Genomic DNA, 25,340 nt, shown 5'->3' on the forward strand with positions numbered 1-25,340 from the left:
CCTGAATCACAAATCAAGGCTGTTATACAGGGCTGTTTCTTTTACCTTTTAATCTGAGAGTTTGACCTGTGTACCAGACCAAATTAGCATATCAGTGTTTATGTCCCTGGGATTGCTGTTGCTATCACAGTGATTGATTTGCATATTGATCACATCAGATCCAGAGTCCATTGCAAGCTAAGACCGACACTATCCAAGCTGAAAAACAACTTTCAAACAGAATGTTTTAAATTTCCAGGCAGACAATAAATAAATGAGTTGAATAAAAAAGAGAAAATTTTATTTTACATTTATTTTCAGGATGATCAATAATTTTTTTCCCTTCCTGTTTCTCGGGTAGTCAAATAATGTAGTCAGCTAGAGTGAGAGCCATTGAAAGTCTATTGTGTTTTTAATTGTTGTCTGTTTTTCAAGGTGGTTCTAATTAAAACAGCATTAGAAAGGATAAAATATCCTTTTTATTTGGCACAAAATAAGAAGCTCTAAATTGTAAAAAAAACAAACTTTAGCCTCATAATCAAACCATATTTTATAGCCATATTATTTCATACAAGTTGGGCCAAATAAGGTGCTTTAATTGTGCCCCCATGATAATGCTTCCCTGGGCAGGGAGCCAAAACTCCTCATTTTAAAAACAGCAATGCCCAAACCTGACAGTAGCTCATAAACTAAGCCCAGTAAACATCTGAAAAAAGCTCACATAAGCACAGAATCTGCGTCAAGGCTTTGTTCTGCGCTCCTGATCAATCAATAGTTACTAATGATCCACAGACCTGTTGACACCTGCAGATATACTGGCTTCCCAGAGAATGTCTGGCATGATTAATCCACTCACAAACATCCCATTGCACAACCAATGATAAAATCAAACTTAGATTTCTTTAAAATATTCTCATGACCTTCATCATAGATGAATGACATGACCATTTTTTTCTAGCATTAAGCTGCTAAATAGATTAATGTTTTTTGTTTTCACAGCACTTCCTTTCAGACAGGCCTTTCTCAGAAATTGAAGGCAGATGACAAAATTCAATAGGGGGCGCCCTTTGCTGAATGCCTGAGTATATAAATGTTTCTTTTTGCAGATACCTGGTTACTGGGAGCCAAGATAGACATCAGAGAGCTGAATGCTTTGTAGCTCTCCCTGCAGGAGTGGTGAGATATTTTTTATATTCATCTGTCGACATTTGAAGAAAAGCGAAGTTTAAACATGTTTACCTCTGTTTATTACTGAAAGATACAGACCTTTAAATAGTTATTTTGTGCAAACTCATCATTCAAGTAGTATTCTAAATAGATGCCACTTTCTTCATTTGTGCTACTTCTACAGCACCTCTGAGGGTGTATGTGTTCAGTGTTAGTGAATGAACAAGGAAGATTGTGATGCAGAACAGCAGTTGCAGAAAAAAAAAATTTTTTTATGGTTGGGTGGACATGTGAGAACATTTAGAAAGTGGGCTGCTTATCTGAAATAGAGGGAGGGTCATTTGCCGTCCAAGCTTCAATCCAGTCTGGACCAGTTTACTTACAGCAGAAAATCTGAGATGCTATTAGTTTTTTTTTTAGTTTTTTTAAGAAATAGAGTGTGTAAATGGCCAGCAGCTGTGTGGCAGCAAGAATTTTAATAATTGACCCTAATCTATTAGGATAAACAGCATTTTTGGAACGTTAAGTTTGAAAACAACCAGAAAAGAATGCAAAGCAGCTCCTGACTTAGAATTCTATCTTGTTGTCTCTTTCACAGTTTTCTCCAAATGTGCAAAGTTAATAGCTTAGTCTAGTCATTTTATAAAAGCCAACCCTTTCAAGGATTTACTGAGTTCAGTGATTAGCTGACATTATAACTCCACCCTTCCTCCTGCACTTCTCTTTTCACAGATAAATAATCCGTCCCTCCTCATCCTGAGTGTCAGTCGGGGAGGCTCCCTCTGCACTCTTCCAGCTTTCTTCTCTTTGCCTTTTCTTTCTTAAGTTCCCCCTCTGCCCCGCTGCCATGGCTCCAACCCTTGCCACAGCCTTCAACAGGCGCTGGTGGATGGCAGTGACCGCCATTATTGAGAACCTGTTCTTCTCTGCTGTGCTGCTGGGATGGGGATCACTCCTCATCATGCTGAAGTCAGAGGGCTTCTACTCCTATCTTTGCAATGATGAAGGTGAGTCTCAGATTGCATTCCCACTATCAGCTTTATTTTGCAACATATTTTATTTCTGACAACAGTTGTTTTTAACTTTCAGTAAGCATGTAGACATTAAGGTTGTAAATTTGATCTCAAAACACTTCCTTAAAAGAAAAGTAATAGGGCTTATTATATTTATTGATATTATACCATTGAAAAATACTTTATTTCAGGAAATGTCAGGCAACACAGCTGCTTTTATGTCTCCCTCATTGTTTGTAAGTAAAATGTTTATCTATTCAGGTGTCCCAGATTATTAGGGACTCCGAGGTTGTAACCAGATCAGGTGAATTGGAGTAAGGAAGGATGCAGGTTGGCAAAGTGGTTGAAAGCAGTATAGAAAGAAACAAAAGATGTAGTCTCTTGACTGAAAGGGGTTATCTTATTTTGCTGTGCTTAGTCTCTGTTACAGTAAAAGAGAAGGACAAGAGCTTAGAGACAACAGATACATTAAGAATGGACCCTGTCAACTTTCAATTTGTAGCACTTTTAAGATCATTTTTAGGCAACACTGAAAAGAGTTGTAGCTCTTTCAGTATTTTTTTCTGAGAAGTGTTTTTTTTCCTTCTTAATTAATTTACCTTCTTTAAAATTGAATTCTCTGTTTTGCTATTTGCTTCCAAGGACTGACATTGCATTAATAAAAAAACCCATACTGTATGGGTCCAGTCAGTTATTTTAAAAGAGGTTTAGCAAAAAGGCGTGGAGGTAGAACTATTTTATTTTGCCGTAGAATTAGTTTTAAAGAAATTTACTATCAACTTTGGTTGCATTTTATTTGGGATTATTTTGAACTGTATGTTGATGTTAACTGAAATTGTTTTCTCCTATTTGGGGGCAGAGCTTAAGGATAATTATAGATTTTTATAGATTGCTGAAAATCAAAAGCTGTTTATTCTGTTATGGGAAACTTTCTTGTCAGGAACAACATATCTGCATGTTTTAGGTATTTCCCTGCAGCCACACACCTTTCTTTAATAAATGGGTGATTAACAGGCCTCTGCAGTCCTTAACTGCTGTCTAGGATTGTATTCTGTAAAAAGAACTCAACTGTGATCTAATTTATCAGAGCATATCTCTTCACGTTTGCAATGCCTTTTATGTGGCAAGTGCAAAAAACCTGCAAACTCTTTATGGCTTTCTTTAGCCAACAAATTTCTTCCTGAAATGCACAACCAGTAGTAGTCCGTCTTGTTCTATGCAATTCAAAATTTGATAACAATTCAATTAATTTTATTTATATAGCGGCAATTCAATCTGAAGGGGCTTTACAGAGACAGTTTGACCAGGTTTTTTTATCTAAGGAAATCAGCTGACTTCATTGAGTCTTTGACTTTGCAGGATTTGCTTTTCCTTTTTTAGCGGACATTTGCTTCTATTGCGTAATTGACTCCACAGCAATTCCTTAAACTGAGCATGCATGCAGCAGAAGTGGAGAGGAAAAATTAACTGCAACATATGGTGGAATTTTATTCATTGTTCTATTCCAATCCATTTACCACTGAGTTTTATAAAAAAAAAAAATAAATAAATAATGAAATGATACAGATCATTTCACACCACCTCACAATTAAGTGGATCCCAATAAGTTACACTAAAGCTTGTGGTTTATTGCCATAAAGAAGAATAAGACCTGCAAGCACTTGTGCATCTCATAGCTGTTTCTACTGAGATCTACAACATCAGTTTTATCTCACTCTGATGACATAAGAAAAGAAAGAAATCCATCTCAGCTCTTTTTAGACATGTGATGTATAAACGAGGAACAGAGAGTTCCACATCAGGCCTTTATTACCAGTTATATGGAAGTTTAAAGAGTGGCGATAAAGACGAAGGAAGGTTTAAAGTCTGATAGAAAAGTGATGAGGCGGTGAAGTTAGATGACCTGTGCGGGAGATGATTATAAAATCTAGATCTAACAGATAGCAGTGTGGTTCAGGAGTGGTTTTCTTTGTGCAAACACGGGGTTCGAGTGAGTGTAAGTTGTGCAACAGCAGAAAAACATATGGTTTAGTATGAGCTCATGTTGCAACTGCAGATTTGTACTATTCAACAAAGACACACACCAACCACATTTACAGGATGTAGAGAAGTTCTATAATATGAGCTCCTGCAGAAAAAACTGTCATGGTTTCATGCAGGCTGGTTGTTACAGGAAAGGCAGTGCCCCAGGCTGCTCTACCAGTTAAAGTCTTCTTGGACTTTTGTTCCTTTTTCACATTACAGCTTGCTGGTTCTGATAACACGCTTCAGTTTATTGCCTCAGCCAGTTAATCATGTTTGCATCCCACACATATATTCTAAAGTCTGAATAAAACCCAGACAACCTTTCTGCCTGAAAAGATTCAAGTCAAAAGTTATCTATGAGTTCCTGTTTATTTTTCTTCTTTCACTGCAGATTTTTTGCTGACATTTTGTATTTTCTAGTCTGAGGTTTACCACACAGATAACCCGAGATGAGCTCATTCCACATGTGATGACTATGTGTTGACGAATCAGGATCCTTTGAATAAACAGAAGTGCAAATGTTACATTTCATCAAATTTAGAAGTCATGAGTTCTCCTTCTTTTTTCCATACTCCCTTAAAATTATGTTCAAATGATATTTTAATGACATTTAAATGATTTAATAACTTGGTTATGTTCCACAGGTAACAGCTCCAGCTATAATCTGTCTCAACCTGCGGCGACGCCAGCATCCGATGACTTTTCAGATGAGTTCAAAGGGGATGATTCTGTAGTGGGTGTGGGAGACGGGGTGGAGATTAAGCACCTGGTACCTGAGGGACCCCTGAGGATGAACGGCTGGCTGATCTGCAAAGAACAAGACGAGATGCTGAATCTGGCTTTCACCATTGGCTCTTTCCTGCTCTCAGCCATTACGCTGCCACTGGGGATTGTCATGGATAAATATGGGCCTCGGAAACTTCGACTGCTGGGCAGGTGAACAAAAGAAACATTAGTTCATATTTCATATTAAAGAATGTTGTCCTGTGTTGTTCTCAAAGAACAAAAGAACAAAACTATTTAGCTTCTTTTGTGTTTGTTGTTTGAAAGGCTTAAACAAACTTCTATTTTCAGCACTTGCTTTGGCTTTTCCTGTCTACTCATGGCTTATGGGGCCTACAAACCAAATGGTGAGTCCATGTGATCCATCCGGTCCATTTTCCATATCTACATGTGATGTCGGATTGTTGGCAATCTTACGGCATTTCCTTTTCAGATCTCTCCGTTCTTATCTTCATTGCACTCACTTTCAACGGCTTCGGAGGCATGTGCATGACTTTCACCTCCCTTACAGTAAGTTGGCAAGCCACCTTCATCTGCTTTATAGTCTTCTTGCTGCAAAACCAATGCACTTGCTGCCTTTTGTTTGACCAGATGTGTACTAAATACCCCATGTGTCTGAAAATTATCCCCATCTCCGGCTCCCTGTTGGCTCACAATCCATATCCTGTTTGCATTCCACCCTTTGTCCTACTCTTCCCTTACATAATTTACAACACTGAAATTAGACTTGCATCTATGCTTTAGGTATGAGGAAGGGCCATTGATTAGTATGACATGAGAATACAGTTGCATCAAAGGTTTTACATTTCGGGATTAGATGTGATTTGACAACTTAAACAAAATGTACAATTTTATGCTAATTTTAGCAGGAAAGTGAAAACTATATATAGTTATTTTATTATCCAAGAAAGAACTATTTTAAAAACATTTGGTAAGTGTGATATTCAGCTACACTCCTGAACAACCAATCGCTCATGAATTTACCTAATTATAGTTTAACTGGTGTTTAGTTTATTTTCAAAGAAAGTTCCAATAAAATTGTTTAATTTCTCTCAGGTGTATCAGTCTGAAGGGAACACCGCAGGTTTTTGGCCACTTATCATTTTCATACTACTTCAAAATTATCCACCATTTTGTGATGATCCATCAAATACCTTTCAAATGAAATACATTACTGTTTGTGATAGCAAGAGTGTAATGCCGAAGTCTTGTTTTCATGACTGTCTCTGTACTCAAGAATAGCTACTGCACAAAACATCTCATTATAGGCACACCAGGACCAAAACAAGTGCTACATATCCTGGATGTTTTTCACTAAAATCTGAGTTCAGCCATAAATACAAAAGCACAGAAAAACAACTCATGCCCTTAATTAATTCAAGGAATCACTGGCTGGATGGCTCTATTCATTGGCATTCTTTTCCTACTGTGTTTCTCCCCCTGTTGACTTCTCTCACCATCACTTCTAGCCTCTGATAACTCAGGAATTTGTGAAGCTACCATGGCGATGCTCTTCACTGGAGAGGGGCTCTGCCCCAGTAAATCCCTGTAAAGCGTCATTCCTCTCAGGCTAAATCATTCATCTCTACGGCTCAGTCTGTTAGAACCATTTAAATGTCCCATTAGCTGAAGCCTGAGTTTCCACCCTAATCATGAAACCATCTCTTTACCCTTGGACGCTGCTTCACCTTGTCTCCCTAACAACTCTCATATGGTATAAACAAGCGTTAGCATTTAGTTAATAATTAAACACAAGCTTGATCATTAGCTTTCTGAATATAGCTTCTCTGCAGAGAGCAAACCCAGCTAATGACCATTCAGACACACTCAGCAGGGCCAGATTTCCCATTTAGCAGTGATATATAGACTGTATGATACAACATGTTGGGTCACTTATGCAACAATTGATATATCTCTGTTGATTGAGTTTAACCAGCACTTTTGAATGAGCTTAGTGTTGGTAAATACAGTAAACTGGTTTCCTACCATAGCAACCCCCAATCCCCAGTCTTATGTAATTGAATGTGCTTGTTGTTGTTCAGCCACTTGAAAGCAGGACGGTTTGTGAATGCCTTTTTGTTGGTTGTGTCGCCCGATTTTTTTCTTCAACTCTGTTACTCTAGTCTTCCCATTGGAGCTGTGGGTGTAAACAAAACAAAATGAAAAATGAACTCACTACCCGCTCCTTCTTGTGTGCACAGTTCCTGGTATCAGGACCAGTTCGAAGTATCTCCTCACCTCATTCATCCCCCCTGACTGTTTCAGCTGTGTAGACCCCATCAGTGCTGTATTGGACAGCTGTGTGTTTTGCTCTAACTTGTTTCATGTCGGTTTGTTGTGCTTTTATCTCCTCTGATTTTGAACCATATATTATTGCTGATAGGTCCCAACTGTGCCCTTTGACCCACGCCTCATTGGGCATCAGTGTTATGGTGCCCCCATACTATTCCCTGTTTCCAAATAACCACAGCTGACATAACTATGATGCTAGCAGTAGTTTGTTTAACCTTTGTGCTTACATTTACAGTGGAATAGACTTCATTTAGCATATATCTTTGAGTAGCAGCCCACTTCAAGTGTATAGTATTGAAGCATATGTTGATACCCTGTGATTTCCCTTTTCTTTTTTTTTTTAGCTCCCTAACATGTTTGGAAACCTTCGTTCTACCTTCATTGCTCTCATGATCGGCTCATATGCTTCATCTGCTGTCACTTTCCCTGGTGTCAAGGTAGGAGAAAGCATTTATTCTTATATATTAACTCATATAAATTACAACCAAATTGATAGCAAAATTAGAGAATGAATGATTGCAAATCGAGTTAACCTGCTGTTGTCTTAAAAAAATGCCTTTTTAATTGTTGAAGTATACTAGCCTACTAGAAACACCACTCTGGTGAGAGTTTTACATACATTAATCATAAGTATTAGAGTCATATCAATTATGGGGTTTAAATTTTATATGTTAATGTATATCTTCATTCTTTGTTTGCCCAATTAAAATAAATCAAAGCAAGACAATTTAATAATTAAGTTTGGCTTTTCTTTATTCAAGACTTTTTTTTGATAAAGCCCTACAACTATCTAAATAATAATTAGCTACATGTTAACATGTTTTTTAAGCTATCAACAGATTTCTTGCCTCATTCTGTACAGCTATTAAAGCACTATGTTTGGGAGAATTTGTGCAGTCCCTTTATTATGTTTGATATCTGGTAAAGACAAAATTCTAACAAGGTAAAAGTTTATTTTTTTATTTTTCAAGCATTGACAGGAAAGAGTCAAGATAGGTAAATTATTATTTTTTATTTTATTTTATTTTTTAACATCGAAGCCTGTACTGAACCATCTGAAATAAATGACACTGTGGTTCCAATGGATGTTCCAAAAACCTCATCTCAGTCCCGAACTGAGACTGTCCTTGGCAGGGAATCAACTATCCATCCATCCATTGTTTATGCCTGCCTATTTGTGCAGGGTTTGCAGGGGAGCTGCTGCTTACCTCCAGTCTTGTGAAACCAATTACTTTTTAATAATGCTGGCATTTTTTAAAGGAAACAGCACAAACATCCAACGAAAAAATCATGACATTATTTATTGATAACTTGAAAAGGTTCACAAAGGAAGAAAATTTATACAAATCTAAGCCTATATTTGTAATTTTGACCATATGGGGCTGAGAGAAAATCCCAAATAAATTTTATTTATACAATCATGACAGCCTTAAAAATGAATTGTCCCTTAAAGGAACTAAATAATTGTGAAAAAGTCTTACCAGAGCAACTATAAACAGTTTTATTCCACCAATTAACGACTGGATGGGGTTATCTTTATTGTTGTTGTTTGGTTGTTATTTCAATATAAACACCAAAATAAGTTAGTTAACAGATAAGAAATATATATTAGGTGATATGTTTAATATTTTAACTTATCACCTCAGAGATTATCAAGCTATACAAAATACTGTTATTTGAAGAGACTATTCTATGACTCTTTAGGATCATAAGTGGTTTCAAAATGTTACAGGGTTTGTCCTTTATTGTGAACAGGTCCTCTATGATTTTGGTGCAACGTTCATTACCATTCTTGTGGTGTGGGCTTGTTGTGCTGGTCTGGTCTTCCTGAACTGCTTCTTTAACTGGCCGCTGGAGCCCTTCCCTGGACCTGAAGATATGGACTACACGTTAGTAGACCGATTGCACACAGTTGCATATTTACAATCAAAAATACACCTCATACATTAATCCTACTCCCACTGAGTTTAATCAAAGAAAGATTATGTATGTTTATTCTCCCCTCTGCTTTCTCAGTGTAAAGATCAAGTTCAGCTGGCTGGGTTTTGACCATAAGATCACAGGGAAGCAGTTCTACCGCCAAGTAACCACAGTGGGCCGCCGTCTGAGCGTCAGCAACAATGTGAAACAGAAGGAGGTGGTCGCTAAAGATGGACGCACTCTCTGCCTTTCCACCATGGACCTGGAAATGGACTGCAAGCCTGAGGAAGAATGTAAGAGTACAGTGTGAATACAAATCTTTAAAGGATCAAGTTTAAAAAAAAGTTATTTAGTTTGTTTGTCTTGTCTCTCAATCCCTTGTGTTTCTTGTCTGCAGCCGAGTCTTTTCTGAAGAGCATCATGAGCCCTATTTTCTTGCTCAGCGCGCTGACCATGTGCATCACTCAGCTCCGTCTCTTGTTCTACATGGGGGCCATGAACAGCGTCCTGGAGGTGCTATGTGGTGGAGACCTCAACACAGGTCTGCTTGCATCTCCTTCTGACACGTCTGTCTTCATTCAATAAAAAAAAACCTCATAAAACAGCTTATATCATAATTTAAAAGCAACTGAATGCAACTTTTTAAATTTCAGTGGAAAGAATGGAAGTTGGTAAGACAAAAAAAAACATATGGCTTTATTAGTAGTTTCCCTTAACATTAGGTTGTTAGATATGCAGCTAATAACACATAGAGTCTAACTTTTGTTGTTTTCTCAGATGACTTAGACATCGTCCTTGTTATTAGCAGAGTAATGACGCAGCTTTAAGCTGAAGGAACCATTGGTTTATTCATTAACAACTTCACCAGAAGAATAAGCAGAACAAACATTTTCACATGACTCTTTTCATGTCTCACTGCTCCTGGAGTTACAAATAGCCCCTTTAATGGCAACATGTTGACTTTTGAACAACCTTGTTGCCCTCTAATATCTCACACAGCTTCGTAACCATATTGACTAACCATTAAGCCAGGTAGTGACATCACTCTCTCTTCTCCCGTCATTTGGCTTTAACTAACTTTTTGTTTTTACATTGTCTCAGAAATGTCTTTTGGTATTCCCATAAACAACCCATAATAGTTTTATTTTTGTTTGATCTTCAGTGAGTCTGTACTCCTCCATCTTTGGTGTGCTGCAGCTGCTTTGTCTGATGACTACCCCAGTGATTGGTCAGATTATGGACTGGAAACTAAAGGACTGTGATGACGGCGAAGAGGACAAGAAACCTTTAAGCCAGTGGGTTGATACTAAGTGTTCAGCTTTCAGTTGCCACATCATAAAACAGACACATTCACAGAGTAGCTGTGTAAAAAATGAAAATGTTATTTTGTATGAAGTAAATTAATTTATTTTTAAAATAAAATTATAGTTTAAACCAGATATTTATATGCCATGTAAACAGATTTTTTCAGTCATTGTTTGACGATTAAGACTCAACCTTTTCAGTTTTATGGTCTGTTTGATTGATAAAATTATGCATTTTGTTTGCATTTCAGATTTTACAGGCAAAGTATAAACAAAGTATAAATTTTATTGTAATTTACTTCAGGTAGAGAAATGTTCTATGTTTCAGAATATGTGCTTTGTTTTCCTTGCTTTTAGGCAAAAAAAAAAATGAAAAAATTATGAAGGTGTTTAATATCCACAGTCTTGTAACGAGAAAGAAAGAAGGCATTGCCCTAAATGAAACTTAAAACAACTCTTACAATTTGCAAATGTACATAGATTAAGAGAGCTTGATTTGTTTAATGGAAGTACTCTGCTGGTTGGTAGTCTAGCAAAAAAGTTTTCTTCATTTCACAAAATAGCTGCAAGAAAATGTTGTAAATATCAAGAAAACATTTAAAGACAATGGAGGATAAGTTAAAATGAGGGTACAGTTGGTATTTCAGAATGGACAATATCATCAGCAAACAAGCAAATCCCCTACATATTGGTTTAAGGATGAGGGTTGTTGTTTTAAAGTAGCCAAGATGAAGCTGAAATTCAGTTCCGGAGAAAAGCTAACGCCTGAGCTGAAAGCATATGTGAAAGCAATGCACACTATCAACCTGACTCTGTTATATTAGTTCTGTCAACCCTTAGCAAAAAGTAGTTTATTCAAGGATACTAAAAGTACACTAATTTCATACTTAAAATCAGGCAGTGCACTTAGAGTTTGCTTATTCTAAACTATATTTCATATACTTAACAATAGTATAGTCAAGTGTAGTTGACTATAATATTGTTTACTTTATTGTTTACTAAAGTATACTTTAAGTATACTTTAGTATACTTAAAGTATACTTCATACTATCATTTTTATTGATATGTAAAATGTAAACATGAGATTACTGCCCATTAATGCAACTTATTTTCTCTTAAACTCTAGAGGGGAAAGCAAAACAAAGCGCAGAGACAAAAAGACCCAGAAAGTGACCAACGCTCTGAGAGCATTCGTCCTCACAAACATGCTTTTGGTAGGATTTGGTATCACCTGTTTGATACCGAACCTCCAAATACAGGTGAGTAGTTAATCAGATGTTAACCATGTTGGATGTTTGTTTTCTTCATGTGTCCACATGCAAAGCTGACTTTACTGTACCAAGCTAAAAATAGATGTCGCCATGTTGTTTTCAGATGTTTTAAGTCTGATTTTAATTGAAGAGCTTTTGGATGTAAAACCATTATTATAAACAATCATTTGTTCTGCTCTCCTCAGATCGTCTCTTTCATCTTACATACTGTAGTGAGGGGATTCATTCACTCTGCTGTTGGGGGCCTTTATGCTGCCGTGTGAGTATTTTAACTTCTTATGCAAAGTTACATTTTGATGCAAGAGAAATATGCAAACTAATTTTGGATCAACTTTCAGTGCATATGGATTGTTATGATGTTAGCTGCCCCCATGTGGAGGGTGCTTCAAAGGGAGAAACTAAAGTGATACTCTTTGCCTTTTCAGGTATCCCTCATCTCAGTTTGGCAGTTTAACAGGGATGCAGTCTCTAGCCAGTGCTGTGTTTGCTTTGCTGCAGCAGCCCCTGTTTTTGGGCATGATGGGACCACTTGGAGGAGACCCATTCTGGGTAGGAATACTCACCCACTAAAACAGTCAGCTTCAAAACACACTAATGGTCTTTCAAAAGGATTTGTGACTAGTGACTTTTAAAAAAAAAAGATTTAGGCCATTCATTTGGATTTTTATCATATAGATGAGCAAAAAGTAATGAGTAGTTATGAATTTGATGAACATGTATACTTTTTTATAAGTATATTTCCTAAGGACTTTTTGTGTTTATCAATTTGGGGATTCAGTCTAATGAGTTTTGACTGAATTAATTTTTAGAGAAGATTAAGTAGATGAATCTTTTAGGTAAAAGATACATACTACGAACAGTGTGGAGTGATTCTATTGCCTCCAATTTTATTTCACTAAATAAAATCCAGCAGAACAAATCCCCTTCAGAGTTTGTGTAATTAACTGTTAGAATCCACCTGGAAATATTTAATTTTCTTAGAAGTACAACGTGAAGAGGCTGGTCAGATGGAACCAAAAATCGAACTTAAAAGTTGCATTGCACGTAAATCTTGCACTAACAATAATAGTCAACTTTGAGTTGATTGCAAGTGTGCATTAAAACAAAATTTCCTCCTGCATTTAACCCATCCCTTATTGAACAATAGGCAGCTTGCAGCAGATGGGACCCAGAGTGGCGGTCTGTAGGGTTTTTAACGGGGTACCTGCAGCTTTCTTCTAATAGTTATCACTTTACTCTAATTCCTACGCACCACTCCCTTACATGTTTTTTTGCTGCCTAAGAACCAAGAAGACAACCAACAAATTTACTTTCATGAGTGGAGCATTACGGCATCCACTAAAGTATCCCACTTGTTTTATATATAAAAAAAAGCTTTATTAGAAAATTCTTTGGGTTATTTCAAACCCAATGGATAAATAGATTGGATTAAAAGACAGAGGAAAAAAGGGAGACATTTTGGGGAAAAAATTAAAAGGGCTAAATTAATAAAGGAGAGATGGAAGAATGAGGAAAATAGAAGATTACTTTCTAAAAGTTCATTTCTACAGCTGCAGAAAGTGAAAAAGTCACTAAAAAGTACACTGTACCATTACAAGATATATTTAGTGGCAAAGAAAAATAAACCTAATATAGAAATATAGAAAAATAGAGTAAAATAGAGTATATCTGTATCAATTTTAATGTGTACAAACACCTGAATCCATCCCCTGTGTTTGAGAGCTTGTGTATATAAGGTAACTAATATTTACAGTGCTTCTTGATGCTCTTATTTATCGGGGAAAGGGAAGATGTCCTGAGTGCAAAATATGCAAAGCTAGTGGATACTTAATTAAGCTAGAAGTAGAAACAAACCATATTAACTCCTTTGTAAAACATGTTTCTAGAGTGGAAAAAAACGACATGTGGAATAGTTCAACAATTTTACAAAATCACTGCAAAAACATATGCAAACCTTAAAATTTGCTATCTCTGCTTTTGTCCTCCAGGTTAACATTGGACTCCTTGTGCTCAGTTTGTTTGGCTTCTTGCTGCCTCTCTATCTGATCTGGTACAGGCGGACGCTCCATCAAGAACTAAAACAGAAAGCTGACGATGCCAAGATATACATCAAAATCAACGGCTCAGAGATCCCAGAGGCATTTGTTTAAAGGGAGATAGATATAGAAACATTGTGAAGAACAGACGTCTTAAAATGTTGAACACATAAACATCTCCATAAGGGAGACAAGATCCATTTTTTTATTCCCAACAAAGAAAAAATGCTGGGATTGTTGCAGCAGGAATGCCTCCAACCGACAAATGATGAGAAAAAAAGTGAAAAACCCTCTGGAAATGAAGAGCAAATAGAAGGAGAAACAGAGAAAGGAAAGAGGCCTCTGTCATCTGTATCTCCCTGACTGACCTGCAGATTGTTTTTCAGCAGTTATTCTGCTTTAACTTGCCCCACTTGAGCAATAAAGGGATACATGGCCACCTGAGGCAGCAACAAGGTCACCTTCCCAACTTCTAAAAGTCAGAGGGTGATCCTATTGTTCTGCGTTTTCTCCAATGTATTAGATGTTAACTGCAAATCACCCAGATCAGATAGCAAGCTGCTATTTAACAGTACATCTGCTGGATTTTCTCCCTGAGAGATTGTGTAAAGGAAATCTGGAGTAAGTAGGATGAGTAAGAGTCGAGACATGTTGCTGATGTTTCAAGGACAAACAGAAGAGACAGTCGTATCTTTTTGTAAGGCTAACATTTGATGACAATATTCCAGCGGATTAGAGGCTACTGCAGTGCTGTGCAATTCCATTCAGAGGAAATCAGATAGATTACTCCTTTTAAATAAATAGTCAATGTATGCTTAGAGTATTTATTTTATCGTTTTTTTTAGCTATAGATTTTTTTAATTTCACAAAAACACCTTTAAAATATACTTTTAATAAAAAAGTGAGAATTAACTGATTGCATTTGCACACACATTCTACAGTTTGATTGACATGGCAACAGTGATTAACAGCATTTCCTAAAACGCTGCTGTTATTCAGATGTCTTAGCTTGAGTCAGCTTTCCCTCCGGTCTGTCTCCTTCTAGAGAGATTCAGCACTTTTATCCAACTTCCACACAAACCCAGCTCATGGTGGCACTTTCTCTGGATGATTGGCTTCAGATACCCCCCACCTCCCACCCATCCCTTTGCTATATGTGTATTTATTTTGGTGTACTGTAAGAGTGCAGTGCTGCAGCTATGTGTTTCTGTGCTGTTTTGTTTGCCTGGAGCTCCTACTACTCTGTACGAAGATAAAGTAGAGATATTTTGCTACACAGGTGTCTTTGTTTGATATGAAAGAATCTGTGGAAGTCAATAAAGATTTTTCTTTTTTTTTCACTGAAAACTCAAATTATATATATATTGTTTTTATGCTATTCTGAAACCAACCAGGAGATGGCAGCAGTCCAAGTATCTTTGGTCTTAGCAAGGTGAACAACTTTTCTACAGAAAAAAATATTTATACCCAGAATATAAAAAGGAAGCCCCATGCAAATGTTGCTAATGTTCAAGTGCACAAAGGGAATGAGATGTAATCTATAAATACCGCACATGTGGAAACTATGTGCATTTCTATGGAGGAAAGCATTGTTAAAGGAAAGCCTAAATAATTCACGTTATCTCACATTAAGATAAAAAAATCAACATCTTTACCTATAAGCAATGTTTGAGACTTATGATGCCATAACCACTACCATGTGGCAGCAGCATTTATAGTTTAGGAGAGCTTCTCCACAGTAGGGGAAGATAAGCTCGAAGATGACCCTTCTTTACAGCTATAAATCCATTCAGACTTGAAAATTAAGATTGAAAGGGTTTAAGTATACTTAAAAAAGAGGAAATAAATAGAAATTGTGATTTGATTGCGCAGAAAAATAAATCATTAAAAATGTTTGAAACTCCAGCTATCTAATGAAAAACCTAGCACATGCTCAGGTGTGATCAGAATAGACTATTTTCTCACATCTAGGTGGCTGGTCTTTGCAAGTCTCGTCTCTGCTCTGCCACCTGAAATCACATTTTCACAAATTTTTATCACTTGAAGCCTACACCTCTCACCACTGGAGACGAGATGTGTGAAATCTTGACTCGCATCAGTGGTAGAGGGCTGATGAAACAACTGAAAACACGTGATCTTTGATTCAGTGTGTAATTAAAATTTAACCTTATCTTAACTTTGTCAAAATCTAATCTCTGAATATGTATTTTTCAACAAACTAATTACAGATATTTAAGGTTGTTTTGGTTTTTGTTTTGCATTAATGCAACATGTTTTTCTAATGTCTTTTAAACTAGCTTTGTTACTGAACTGATCATATTTTAGGGGGGTTACCCAGTTCTAATAACAACCATTAAACACTATCTACAAGTCTTATTGAAAAGAATCCTGAAAGAGGAAAAAAGGCCTTCAAGAGAGTCTGACATAAACAGGTTAAAATGATGGACTTGAATAGACAATTTTGCATCTGTCAGAATACAAATCATGTAAAGCATTTTCCATGCATTGCTTTACACAGTGACTCAGTGACTGTTTGCCTAAATAATTCATTCATGAGAAAACTGCATGAACGAAAGCCTTTGCTAATAAATCTAAGAACATATACATTGGTGCTCTTTAAATAAATGTATGCTTCTACATAACATATAAATTAAATTGAATTGGTTGAGTGCTGTGACAGACTGGCAACCATGTACAATGTGTACCCCGCTTCCTGATGGATGGATGGATGGATGGATGGATGGATGGATGGATGGATGGATGGATGGATGGATGGATGGATGGATGGATGGATGGATGGACGTACAGACGGAAGGACACACGGACGGATGGATGGATTGATTGATGGATGGACAGATGGATGGATGGATGGACGGACGGACGGATGGATGGATGGATGGACCAGTTGAACTTTACCTTAAATTAAATCGAAGACTCCAAAAATGACTGCAGACACAAATTGCCCCATAAAATATAAAAACTAATTCATAAAAAAACATGAATTATGTCCTCTTTTATTGTAGTATATTGTTGTGAAGAGTTAATTGCTGTCTTTCTTGTCAGTTTTTGGTTAACATACTAGCTTTAAAAAATGTCAAAGTAGGATATCCGACTGCTGCCATTATCTGGTTTAGAGGATAACTGCTTGTTCCTGAGGGGAAGAAATAAATCTTGTTGAGAACAACACATTTTTATTTTTTCTGACACTTTTTATGCTTTTGTGCGCCTTTTTAAATAAAATTTATTATTATTATTATTATTATTATTATTATTATTAAATCACCTGGTGCACAGGGGTGGCCAATCATTGATCATGCCCCCTTGGGACCCCCTTTAGATTCGCCCCTGTTAGTAATAGATCAAAATATTGTTTGTTTTTTTGTAATTCAGCTTTGTATTGTCATTACACTGTCAAACGAAAGGAACTCTCTGCATTTAACCCATCCCCTTGAGTGGGATGCCATGGCGCCCGGGGAGCAGTGTGGGGTTAAGCGTCTGCTCAGGGACCCAGAGTGGCAGCCTGTGGGAGTGGGGCTTGAACTCAGAACCTCTAGATTCCAATGCCCTAACCACTAGGCCGCCAATGTTCAAAATTGAAACCAGTTATAATTTTGCAAAAGGTAATAAAATAATGTTAATAGTACTTCACAGTTATGTGCAATTTTGTGTTTGTCAGTCACTTATAAATCCCAATAAAATAAAAATCACCTAACAAAAACTGGTTTGAGGTTGTAACATGACAAAATATGGAAAGTGGTATTAATGCTTATGCAAGACAATTCAAGAGCAATATCTTTGCATGTAGAATAATCCCATCAGTCATATTCATATAGAGCAAAACAAGAGGTCATGTCGACAATGAATAAACTGAGGGATGTATCTTTAAAATAAACCACAGAGACGTTAGCAGTTATGTTGTCAAACGGATATAGATGGGCTATAAATACAGCCGCAGTTCGCTCTTACATAATTTCAAACTCAAAGCATTTAAATCCCGTGATTTTCAGGAAGTTGGGCGGGATTAGAGGGCTGAAATAAACCTGGAGTTACTATAATCCAGCCAATTTTAGGAAACAAATAGAAAAGAATACTTTACATAACATACCTTAACATTTTCAGCTTTGCCTTAATGACAAGATTTATACAACATAATGAAGAGAACATGAGGCTGCAAAGCAATAATGACACTAGTGAGGATTGGGAAGAGAAGTCTAGTCTCTGCCAGCGGTGATCCCCGTTTCATCCTCTGACGCTGAATCACGCCTCTACGTCACCGCTGTCACTATGACGCAGTGGGCTGCACACTCTAATGAAAAATGGTGAAAGAACCGTTCGTGTCACAGCTTTGCTGTGCTGTTATTTTGCATCGCGTATAGAATAAATGGATTTTATCACGACATGGATTCCAAACGTTAACAAGCCCAAATGATGTGTTTAAGATAGTTTAGTCTTTTTCTTCTCTAATATTATCCCTTTTTCCTTTTATTTTTTAATGCATACTTTGTATTTATTTGTTCACTAATTCATTAAATTCTATTTAAATGGGCTTTTTTTTTTCAAATGTTTGTCACTTAATTAAGTGCGTGCACCACAGACCAATCTCCTGCTGATCCATTTTTTTCAGTGTGCGCTCCTTTTTTACGCAGGCACGTTTTTCTTTTTTTCAGTGCTCTGAGCGCAGCAGCAGCAGCAGCAGCAACGCCGCGCCGCGGCTCCCATCAGGAAGTGAATCTAAAGCGAAAAGCGACTGTGGAGGTAGAATGACATAGAGAGAGGGGGGGAGAGAATCGAGCAGAAATAAGGGCGACTTTAAACGCGGAGGGAGGAATCCGACCCTGGGAGCGGCGCCTGTCTGGGATAAAGGTCCACTGGAGCTGTGAAATAACAGGGGGGAAAATGCTCATAAAAGAATAGTAAGTAACAGATGATGAGTGCTTGCGTGCTTGTCTTTTTTTCTTTTCTTTTTTTTTTTTTTTTTGCGTGACTGAGCGCTGATGCGGTTTCGCAGAGCTGACATTGTGTCCAACAGCCCGGGAGAGGAATTAGGAGAGCGCGTCAAGAGGGACGTCGACATCTAGAGGACTTTATGTCCACGATCAGATTCCCTCCACCACACAGAGCCAACTGACGGTGCATCTCTGTGCCCTTCACATCCATCATCCCAAGTTCTAGCTCTATTTCCCTCTGCCGGTGCTGCTATAATGACGGATGCTGGTGCTGAGGCAGAAATGGCTGGCATAAGCCTCTGCGCGCCGCGCTGCGCCGTGGCCATGTTATTGATGCGCTCTGGTGAAGGTGAAACGGTGGAGCATTCCTTAGGAATGGAGAAGGTGTTGGATGGCCCGGCGGGGTGGAGGGATGCTTGGAGCGGAGGAGGTGCGGGTTGGGCAGGTGTAGAGGAAGGAGGTGGCATAAAGGGCAAATGGCGAGGTTTGTGTCAGATGCTCTACCTAATGGAGGTTGTGGTAGCCTATATTCATTTACTGTTTTCAAAAGGACTGATATTTTAATCTAAAGTTTAGTATTGGTTTAACAAATGTTTTATTTTTTGTTGTTTTAAGAAGAACTTTGTGTTCTGTGTAGGAGAACGGATTGAGGCCTTTCCTCAGAATTAGAAATGCAAGCAAAGTGAGAATTTACTGGATTGAAATAAAAATATTCATTCATAGGAGGCCTTTAAGTTATCCCTTAAGACATATTATTCATTGTATGTATTGTTTTTAGTACAGCAAATTAAATTTTCCATCTTGTGAACAAATCTTTATTCTGATAGCCTCCTTCTAATATAATTTTTATTTTTGCATAATTTTCCACCCGCTGCAAGTGTGGCAAGGTCAAAGCTACTTTCTGAACATCAGTCTAAAATGAATTCCAGTTCCAATATGGTGAAAACCATTTATTCACATGTTGTCCTTTAATGACCATAGATGACTTTATTTGGCTTTAATCATCAAAGTAGGGCACAATGAATGAGAAATACAGTATATCACTGCTGATTTTTTACTTATGCAAATCTGAGAGGGGTCATATTTGTTCTTAAGATCACTTCTAAGATTGAAAAGCTGAGATCATTGCTTATTTTTCTCTGAAATAAAAGTTAATGTCAGTCAAAATATTCACGTTTTTATACAGATTCTCCACTGTACTTAACCTTGGGCTGATCTAACAACATGAACAGGACTGAAAGGTTAGGACCAAACATCCTGGGTGGACCTCCACCCAACCCACTTACAAATAAATACTCCTCTGTAAATATCTCATTTTTTCCCTTTCAAAATCTCAGTTTTACTGTTTCTGCTTAAAAAAAACATCCCCACAGCATGGGGCTGCCACCACCATGTGTCACAGTGGGGTGTGACACATGGTGATCTGCCATAAACAGTGTGCTGTCTATTTCGGTTTTTATCTGACCACATCAGCTACTTTCACAAATTTGTTGTACTCTGCTGTTAATGGGACCACTTGTGGCTTTGTTTAACAGTGCCCTCTTGGCTGCTCCTCTAATTAATGTGCTTCTCTGGCTTATAAGCACATGGGCAGCCATTTTCATACAGGCTTGTCATACAGTTTTTTTTCTAAACACTACTCCTTCATAACTTAAGCCTACTATATATATATATATATATATATATATATATATATATATATAGACGCATCCTGAGGTTAAATTATGAACATGTGTTCTGAATCTACCATTTCCGTGATTTCTCTTGGTAAAATGCAGTTGTTAAACTGCTATTGGATAAAAGCACGTAACAAACTTCCATTATCACTAATCATAATTTATGCACTGGTTGGTATTTTTCTTTCTCAGGAAATCCAAATATACCGTAATCCAATTTGGAGATTTGTCAGAAAAAAGGTTAAATGGTGTAAATACTGTTGCATGCATTGTAGTCTGATGACCTACCTTTTTTTCTGTAGCTACCCTTTCAAATGTATTCAATCAATAAATGTGTGGAAAAGCTGCTGATCAGAGTGATGGCATTGTCAAAGATCTGTGGTGATTAGGGAGAGTCAGGCCCCCTGCAATAAGCCTAGAATTTAATTGAATTGGTTATGATTGAAGGCTGAAAAGCTTCGACATACTTTCAACACACTGGCAAGAGGCATGTACAGAGGCCAATATAATATAAATCTATCCTAGAGGCCAGGAATCATGTCTTAGAGGTTCGTCTTTGACCTTTGATCTTTACTTGGCACTAACCTAAAACCCCTCATGTTTTTGTAATATGTATGAGCTCTTCATACTGATAAAACAGCAAACACATGTAAATGTATGATATTAAATGATAAAGCATACAATGAAAAGGCTGGAAGAGGGAGGAGAGTGAAAAAGGAAAGAAGCAGCAATGACATATAAGATGAGCAAGGCAGAAGGGCTGTTTGTTTCCTAAAGCCACATTGAGACACATGATACCTCAAGACCTTTGGACCAAGGGGACTCCCAAAGGCAAGACAAGAATCTTCAGCACATATTTACAAATCAGGAATCCATTCTATTGCTTTAGTGTTGAATCGGGTACAAAAGTGTTTAAAGAACTTGTTACTTTTTTTTTAAGAGGGAAAAACAAGATATTTTTGCTTATACAGTTATAAGCCGCAGCAGCATATGGCCTCCTGTTCAGCGTGTGCCTATGTTGGAGCCAGATTACATTTAGTGGCAGCCGGGTGCAGGATTATAGGAATTTGGGCATACTTCACATGTTCGTGGAACAATTGACAAAGCTGCTACTGTACATGTGCATTAACTGGTAGGAGAGGAAGACTGGTCAGAAAAATACTCAGACATAGGATCTGAATTTGCATTTTTCATATGAACCCATGTTTCAATGCCGTTACATGTAAATATGCTGATTACAATGCTAGACATGGATTTCTAATAATGTTCCTATTGGAGGGAGTTTTCTTAGTGAAATGCCATTAGTCTTAAAACCATTTCAAATAAAATAAATCTAACTTTAGTGATAATGTCCTTTATCTGGTCGTATTTGTAGCTAGAGGTGTTTACTTTATCCTTTTTTAAAGTACCGGTAATTTTAAAAATGTTTCATAGTTTCATCTGGAACTGTACCAGGCTATAAATTAAAATCTTAGAGACGAAACCTTTTAAAACAATATTTTAAATATTACTGGTCAATATTTGCTAAATAAATCTATAGACAATGAAATATTATAATATATACTCTTCAATAGGGAAATATAGCTCAAAAGCTCCAGCCTAGTTTTTGCACCAGCAAAAACATAAAGTACCCCATCTGACAGATGATGTTTCAATATGACTTTAATATATTAACTGATATTAACTTTAAAACTCCCAAAAAATAAACTGTAGTAGATCATACCCCTATAAAAAACAAACAAAATCAAACTGAAAGTGTCCAGAAGGTCTCAGGTGTGAGTTGCTGCAAAACTCTTGTTAAACGTTAATATCAAATTCTTTACAAGACAAACCTTCTTTGCTAACTGCACTTATATTCTTAGCTGGATTCAAGTTAGGAGAATATGAGGATCCAGTTAAAAAAGTTAGCTCCATGTGAACTTGAACGCTGACCTCTTCAGGTGATGTCTATTGCAACATCCCCACATAACCTGAACCGCTTTATTTTGTACTGAAGGGAAAAGGTCTGCCAAAAAATTCTCCTCCACTATGCAATAAAAATCTCTGCTGAGATTTGTTTTTGCTAGCCAGAAATCTTTAAAGCCACCATGACCATTCAAATAAAATATTTGGTCTTTTCTTTTAAGCCTCTGTTGCAAATTTCATCAAAGTTCTTAGGCTGCAGACAGCATCAGCAGGAGACCTAATTTGGGTCAGGCATGGGTCTGTCTTCACAGAGAGTCTGTCAATGTCTCCTGCTCACTACATGTCTTTTTTTCTGAGTCTTACACATTACTTTTTTGCTATATGCTCTCAGGATATTTTGACAAATTTCAAATGACTGTCTAACTCTGCTGAACCTCTGCTGTGAAGGAGCGTTGTGAGAGGCTTTGCTTGTGCAAAACCTTCTCTCAAAAAAACCCTGCCACATTCAGAGAGAATTTTTTTAAAGCATTTTTGCCTTTACAATCAGGAGTCATAACATGATAACCCTTGACAAATGGAAGCCACATTTTTGCATGGACTTCAACTTTTTGATGCCAGTTGTCCTAAGCATTTGATTAAATGATTAACTGCCTGTTAGGTTTGGGTTTTGTAGCACCGCTCACAATTTAGGTAACTAAACTTGTAAAAATGTATAGTTTGTGTTTGTTGAGAAAAATAACATTAAATTTGGTTTACTTATTGAGCCCCAATTCAAAACACATGTCAATATAAGACATTTTATAGAAATAATTCAAACAAATCCCACAGACAGCAAAGTTTTTTTATCTAATAAAACCCAGATCATTGCAAAAAGTCACTGACTTTGCAGGATTCGCTCTTCCTAGGTGAGCCTGTAATGATCCTTCAGTCTGAGCATGCATGTAGCAACAGTGGGGAAGAAAAACTCCTGTTTAACAGGAACAAACCTCCAGCAGAACTAGGCTAATTGTGAGCAGCCATCTGCTGAGACCAACCGTGGGTTCAAGTAGACAGAAGCACATACATAAAAGGAACACAGAAGCACTGAGCTATTAAATACTTCTTATATTAAAAGTGGTAACAGTAAACTACCTCCATAGGTGGCTCTGTCTAGAAAAGAAACAGTGAAGCAGACGAGCTCTTAGTCAAATTTCAAATAAAAAAGAATTAGGGAGAGCACATTCAAATAAATACAGTCAAAGCTAAGCCCATAGCCTTGTCTAGGAGAGAAACAGGTAAAAGGTAATTTACACATCGATAAAACAAATAAAAGCCTCACAAAGACTGCCAGGAATTCCCACAATAGATGCCTGTTAAGACTGATGACAATATTTTGCCATGTTTATAAAACTCCCCCAGTATATCTTTTTTAAATCTATTAAAGAAATGCATAAAACTACATGCAACCTGAAAACTCAGTCAGTGACATTTGTCACTGACTGAGTTTGTAATCATAGACTGTAATGTATATTAGACTGCTGGAATAAAAAAAAAAAAAAAAAACATATTACCATTTATTAGATAGAATAAAACTATGATATTTATATGTTTATTTTTGTTTGTGCACTGTGTTTACAGCGATTGTGAATGCCCGCAAGCGTTGCAAAAACTATTAGCTGTTTTATTTTTAAAAACTGGGCTGGATTCCATTTCAGGCTTTTAGCAGACAGAAAAGAGTTAATCATTTAAGTTAATAAAAGTGTAAATAAAGCATTGCTATGCATGGTATTCCACTAATGTCAAAGTAGAATTAACAATATAAGATGCATAGAAATGCTAATTACCAGTATTATGTCACCTGTTTAAGTGGCAACATAAAATTTATAATCTAAAAAATGGTTCTTCAAAACTTTGGCAAAATAGAAAAAGAACCTGATGTTGAAATGGTCGCGGCATTAAGTAAAATGGTGATTAATATTTAAATTATATTAATTCATTAATTAATTATATTAATCAAAACCACATACAAATGAACCAGAACACATTTCTGTTTGAAAATCTGCCAGTTTTGTCAGTGTATTTTATCCTCCTTTTTTGTTAATTTTCCTGCTTCATAATTTGTACAAAACCAATATTTATTATGGACTATTCTGAGCCCAGAGGACATTTGCTTAAGAGCCAAATAATCATCTTGTGGTTGATTTGTTTTGTTACGATTTGTAAGTTAAGATCCTGTTTTTTGTTTTTTTGTCTTTTGTAAAGTGGAGGGACAAAATTGTATTTTTTTTATTTTTCAGGTATATCATAAAAAAGCTAAATAAAAGCCACCAGCAATACATCAAAGGCTGTTTATTGAGTTCTGCTAGATGAGCTCTAATATAAACTTCAGCATTTGAAAAATGACAGTAAGGGAGATCATTTGAAAAGAGAAAAGAAAATTGCAACACTGTTATTTTCTTCAGTTTCTTGTTCTTAAGGTATTACTTTAAGAATGCAATGAAAAGAGAGAAAACAAAAGTGGTCTATTGCTGTTTTCCATGACAAGACTGATCTTATTTTTTATTTTTTTATGCAGTCTAGTTGCTGTTTTAATAATGTTTGGATCAATGGTAGAACCATTTTCTTCCCTCTGTTGCTGTGTAATGGTGTCTTTTTAGAGCAAATATTGTCATAAATTGATTTGTGAGAATGATTTATATTCAACTCACTAAACATTATTTCATGATCAGGGGCTGTTCAGTATTACTAGTGTTATTTCTAAAATGTTTTTGTAATTGATCTTAAAGAGCCACATTGATGTATGTGTAGCTTTTTTATTTTTGTTTAGGAGCATTATAAACTTGTTTTGGTTTAGGAGGAAAAAAGTGTCCGAATCACTGTTAAATAACTTTTTTATTTCTGCTCTTCCAGTCGAGTGATTCTTCCCATCTCTGTGGAAGAGGTAAGTTTAGCTCCATCCATCCATCCATCCATCCATCCATCCATCCATCCATCCATCCATCCATCCACAGTTGAGTTATCTAAAAAATACTTTGTTATAACAT

The 25,340-nt window shown here is 36.7% G+C and overlaps 2 protein-coding genes across 2 annotated transcripts in view; both read left to right on the forward strand.

Moving 5' to 3' along the window:
- Positions 1–1,104: 1,104 nt before the first annotated feature.
- Positions 1,105–14,005, forward strand: LOC107089360 (large neutral amino acids transporter small subunit 4-like). The gene is made up of 14 exons (XM_015382105.1): positions 1,105–1,155; positions 1,879–2,153; positions 4,829–5,120; positions 5,259–5,314; positions 5,401–5,477; positions 7,604–7,696; positions 9,015–9,148; positions 9,276–9,472; positions 9,577–9,720; positions 10,342–10,474; positions 11,610–11,742; positions 11,940–12,013; positions 12,180–12,303; positions 13,743–14,005. Exons 2-14 carry the CDS (start codon positions 1,994–1,996, stop codon positions 13,902–13,904), a joined length of 1,779 nt encoding a protein of 592 aa, XP_015237591.1. The 5' UTR covers positions 1,105–1,155; positions 1,879–1,993; the 3' UTR covers positions 13,905–14,005.
- Positions 14,006–18,492: 4,487 nt separating this feature from the next.
- LOC107089357 (phosphatidylinositol transfer protein alpha isoform) overlaps positions 18,493–25,340 on the forward strand; it is a 21,775-nt gene continuing 14,927 nt past the window's right edge. Inside the window, exons 1-2 of the mRNA XM_015382100.1 lie at positions 18,493–18,703; positions 25,207–25,237. Coding sequence (XP_015237586.1) covers positions 18,687–18,703; positions 25,207–25,237 — 48 coding nt within the window. The 5' untranslated portion in view covers positions 18,493–18,686. The remainder of the gene's footprint in view (positions 18,704–25,206; positions 25,238–25,340) is intronic.

The sequence above is a fragment of the Cyprinodon variegatus genome, unplaced genomic scaffold (genome assembly GCF_000732505.1).
Source record: "Cyprinodon variegatus isolate N-32 unplaced genomic scaffold, C_variegatus-1.0 Scaffold249, whole genome shotgun sequence".
NCBI classification, from domain to species: domain Eukaryota; kingdom Metazoa; phylum Chordata; class Actinopteri; order Cyprinodontiformes; family Cyprinodontidae; genus Cyprinodon; species Cyprinodon variegatus.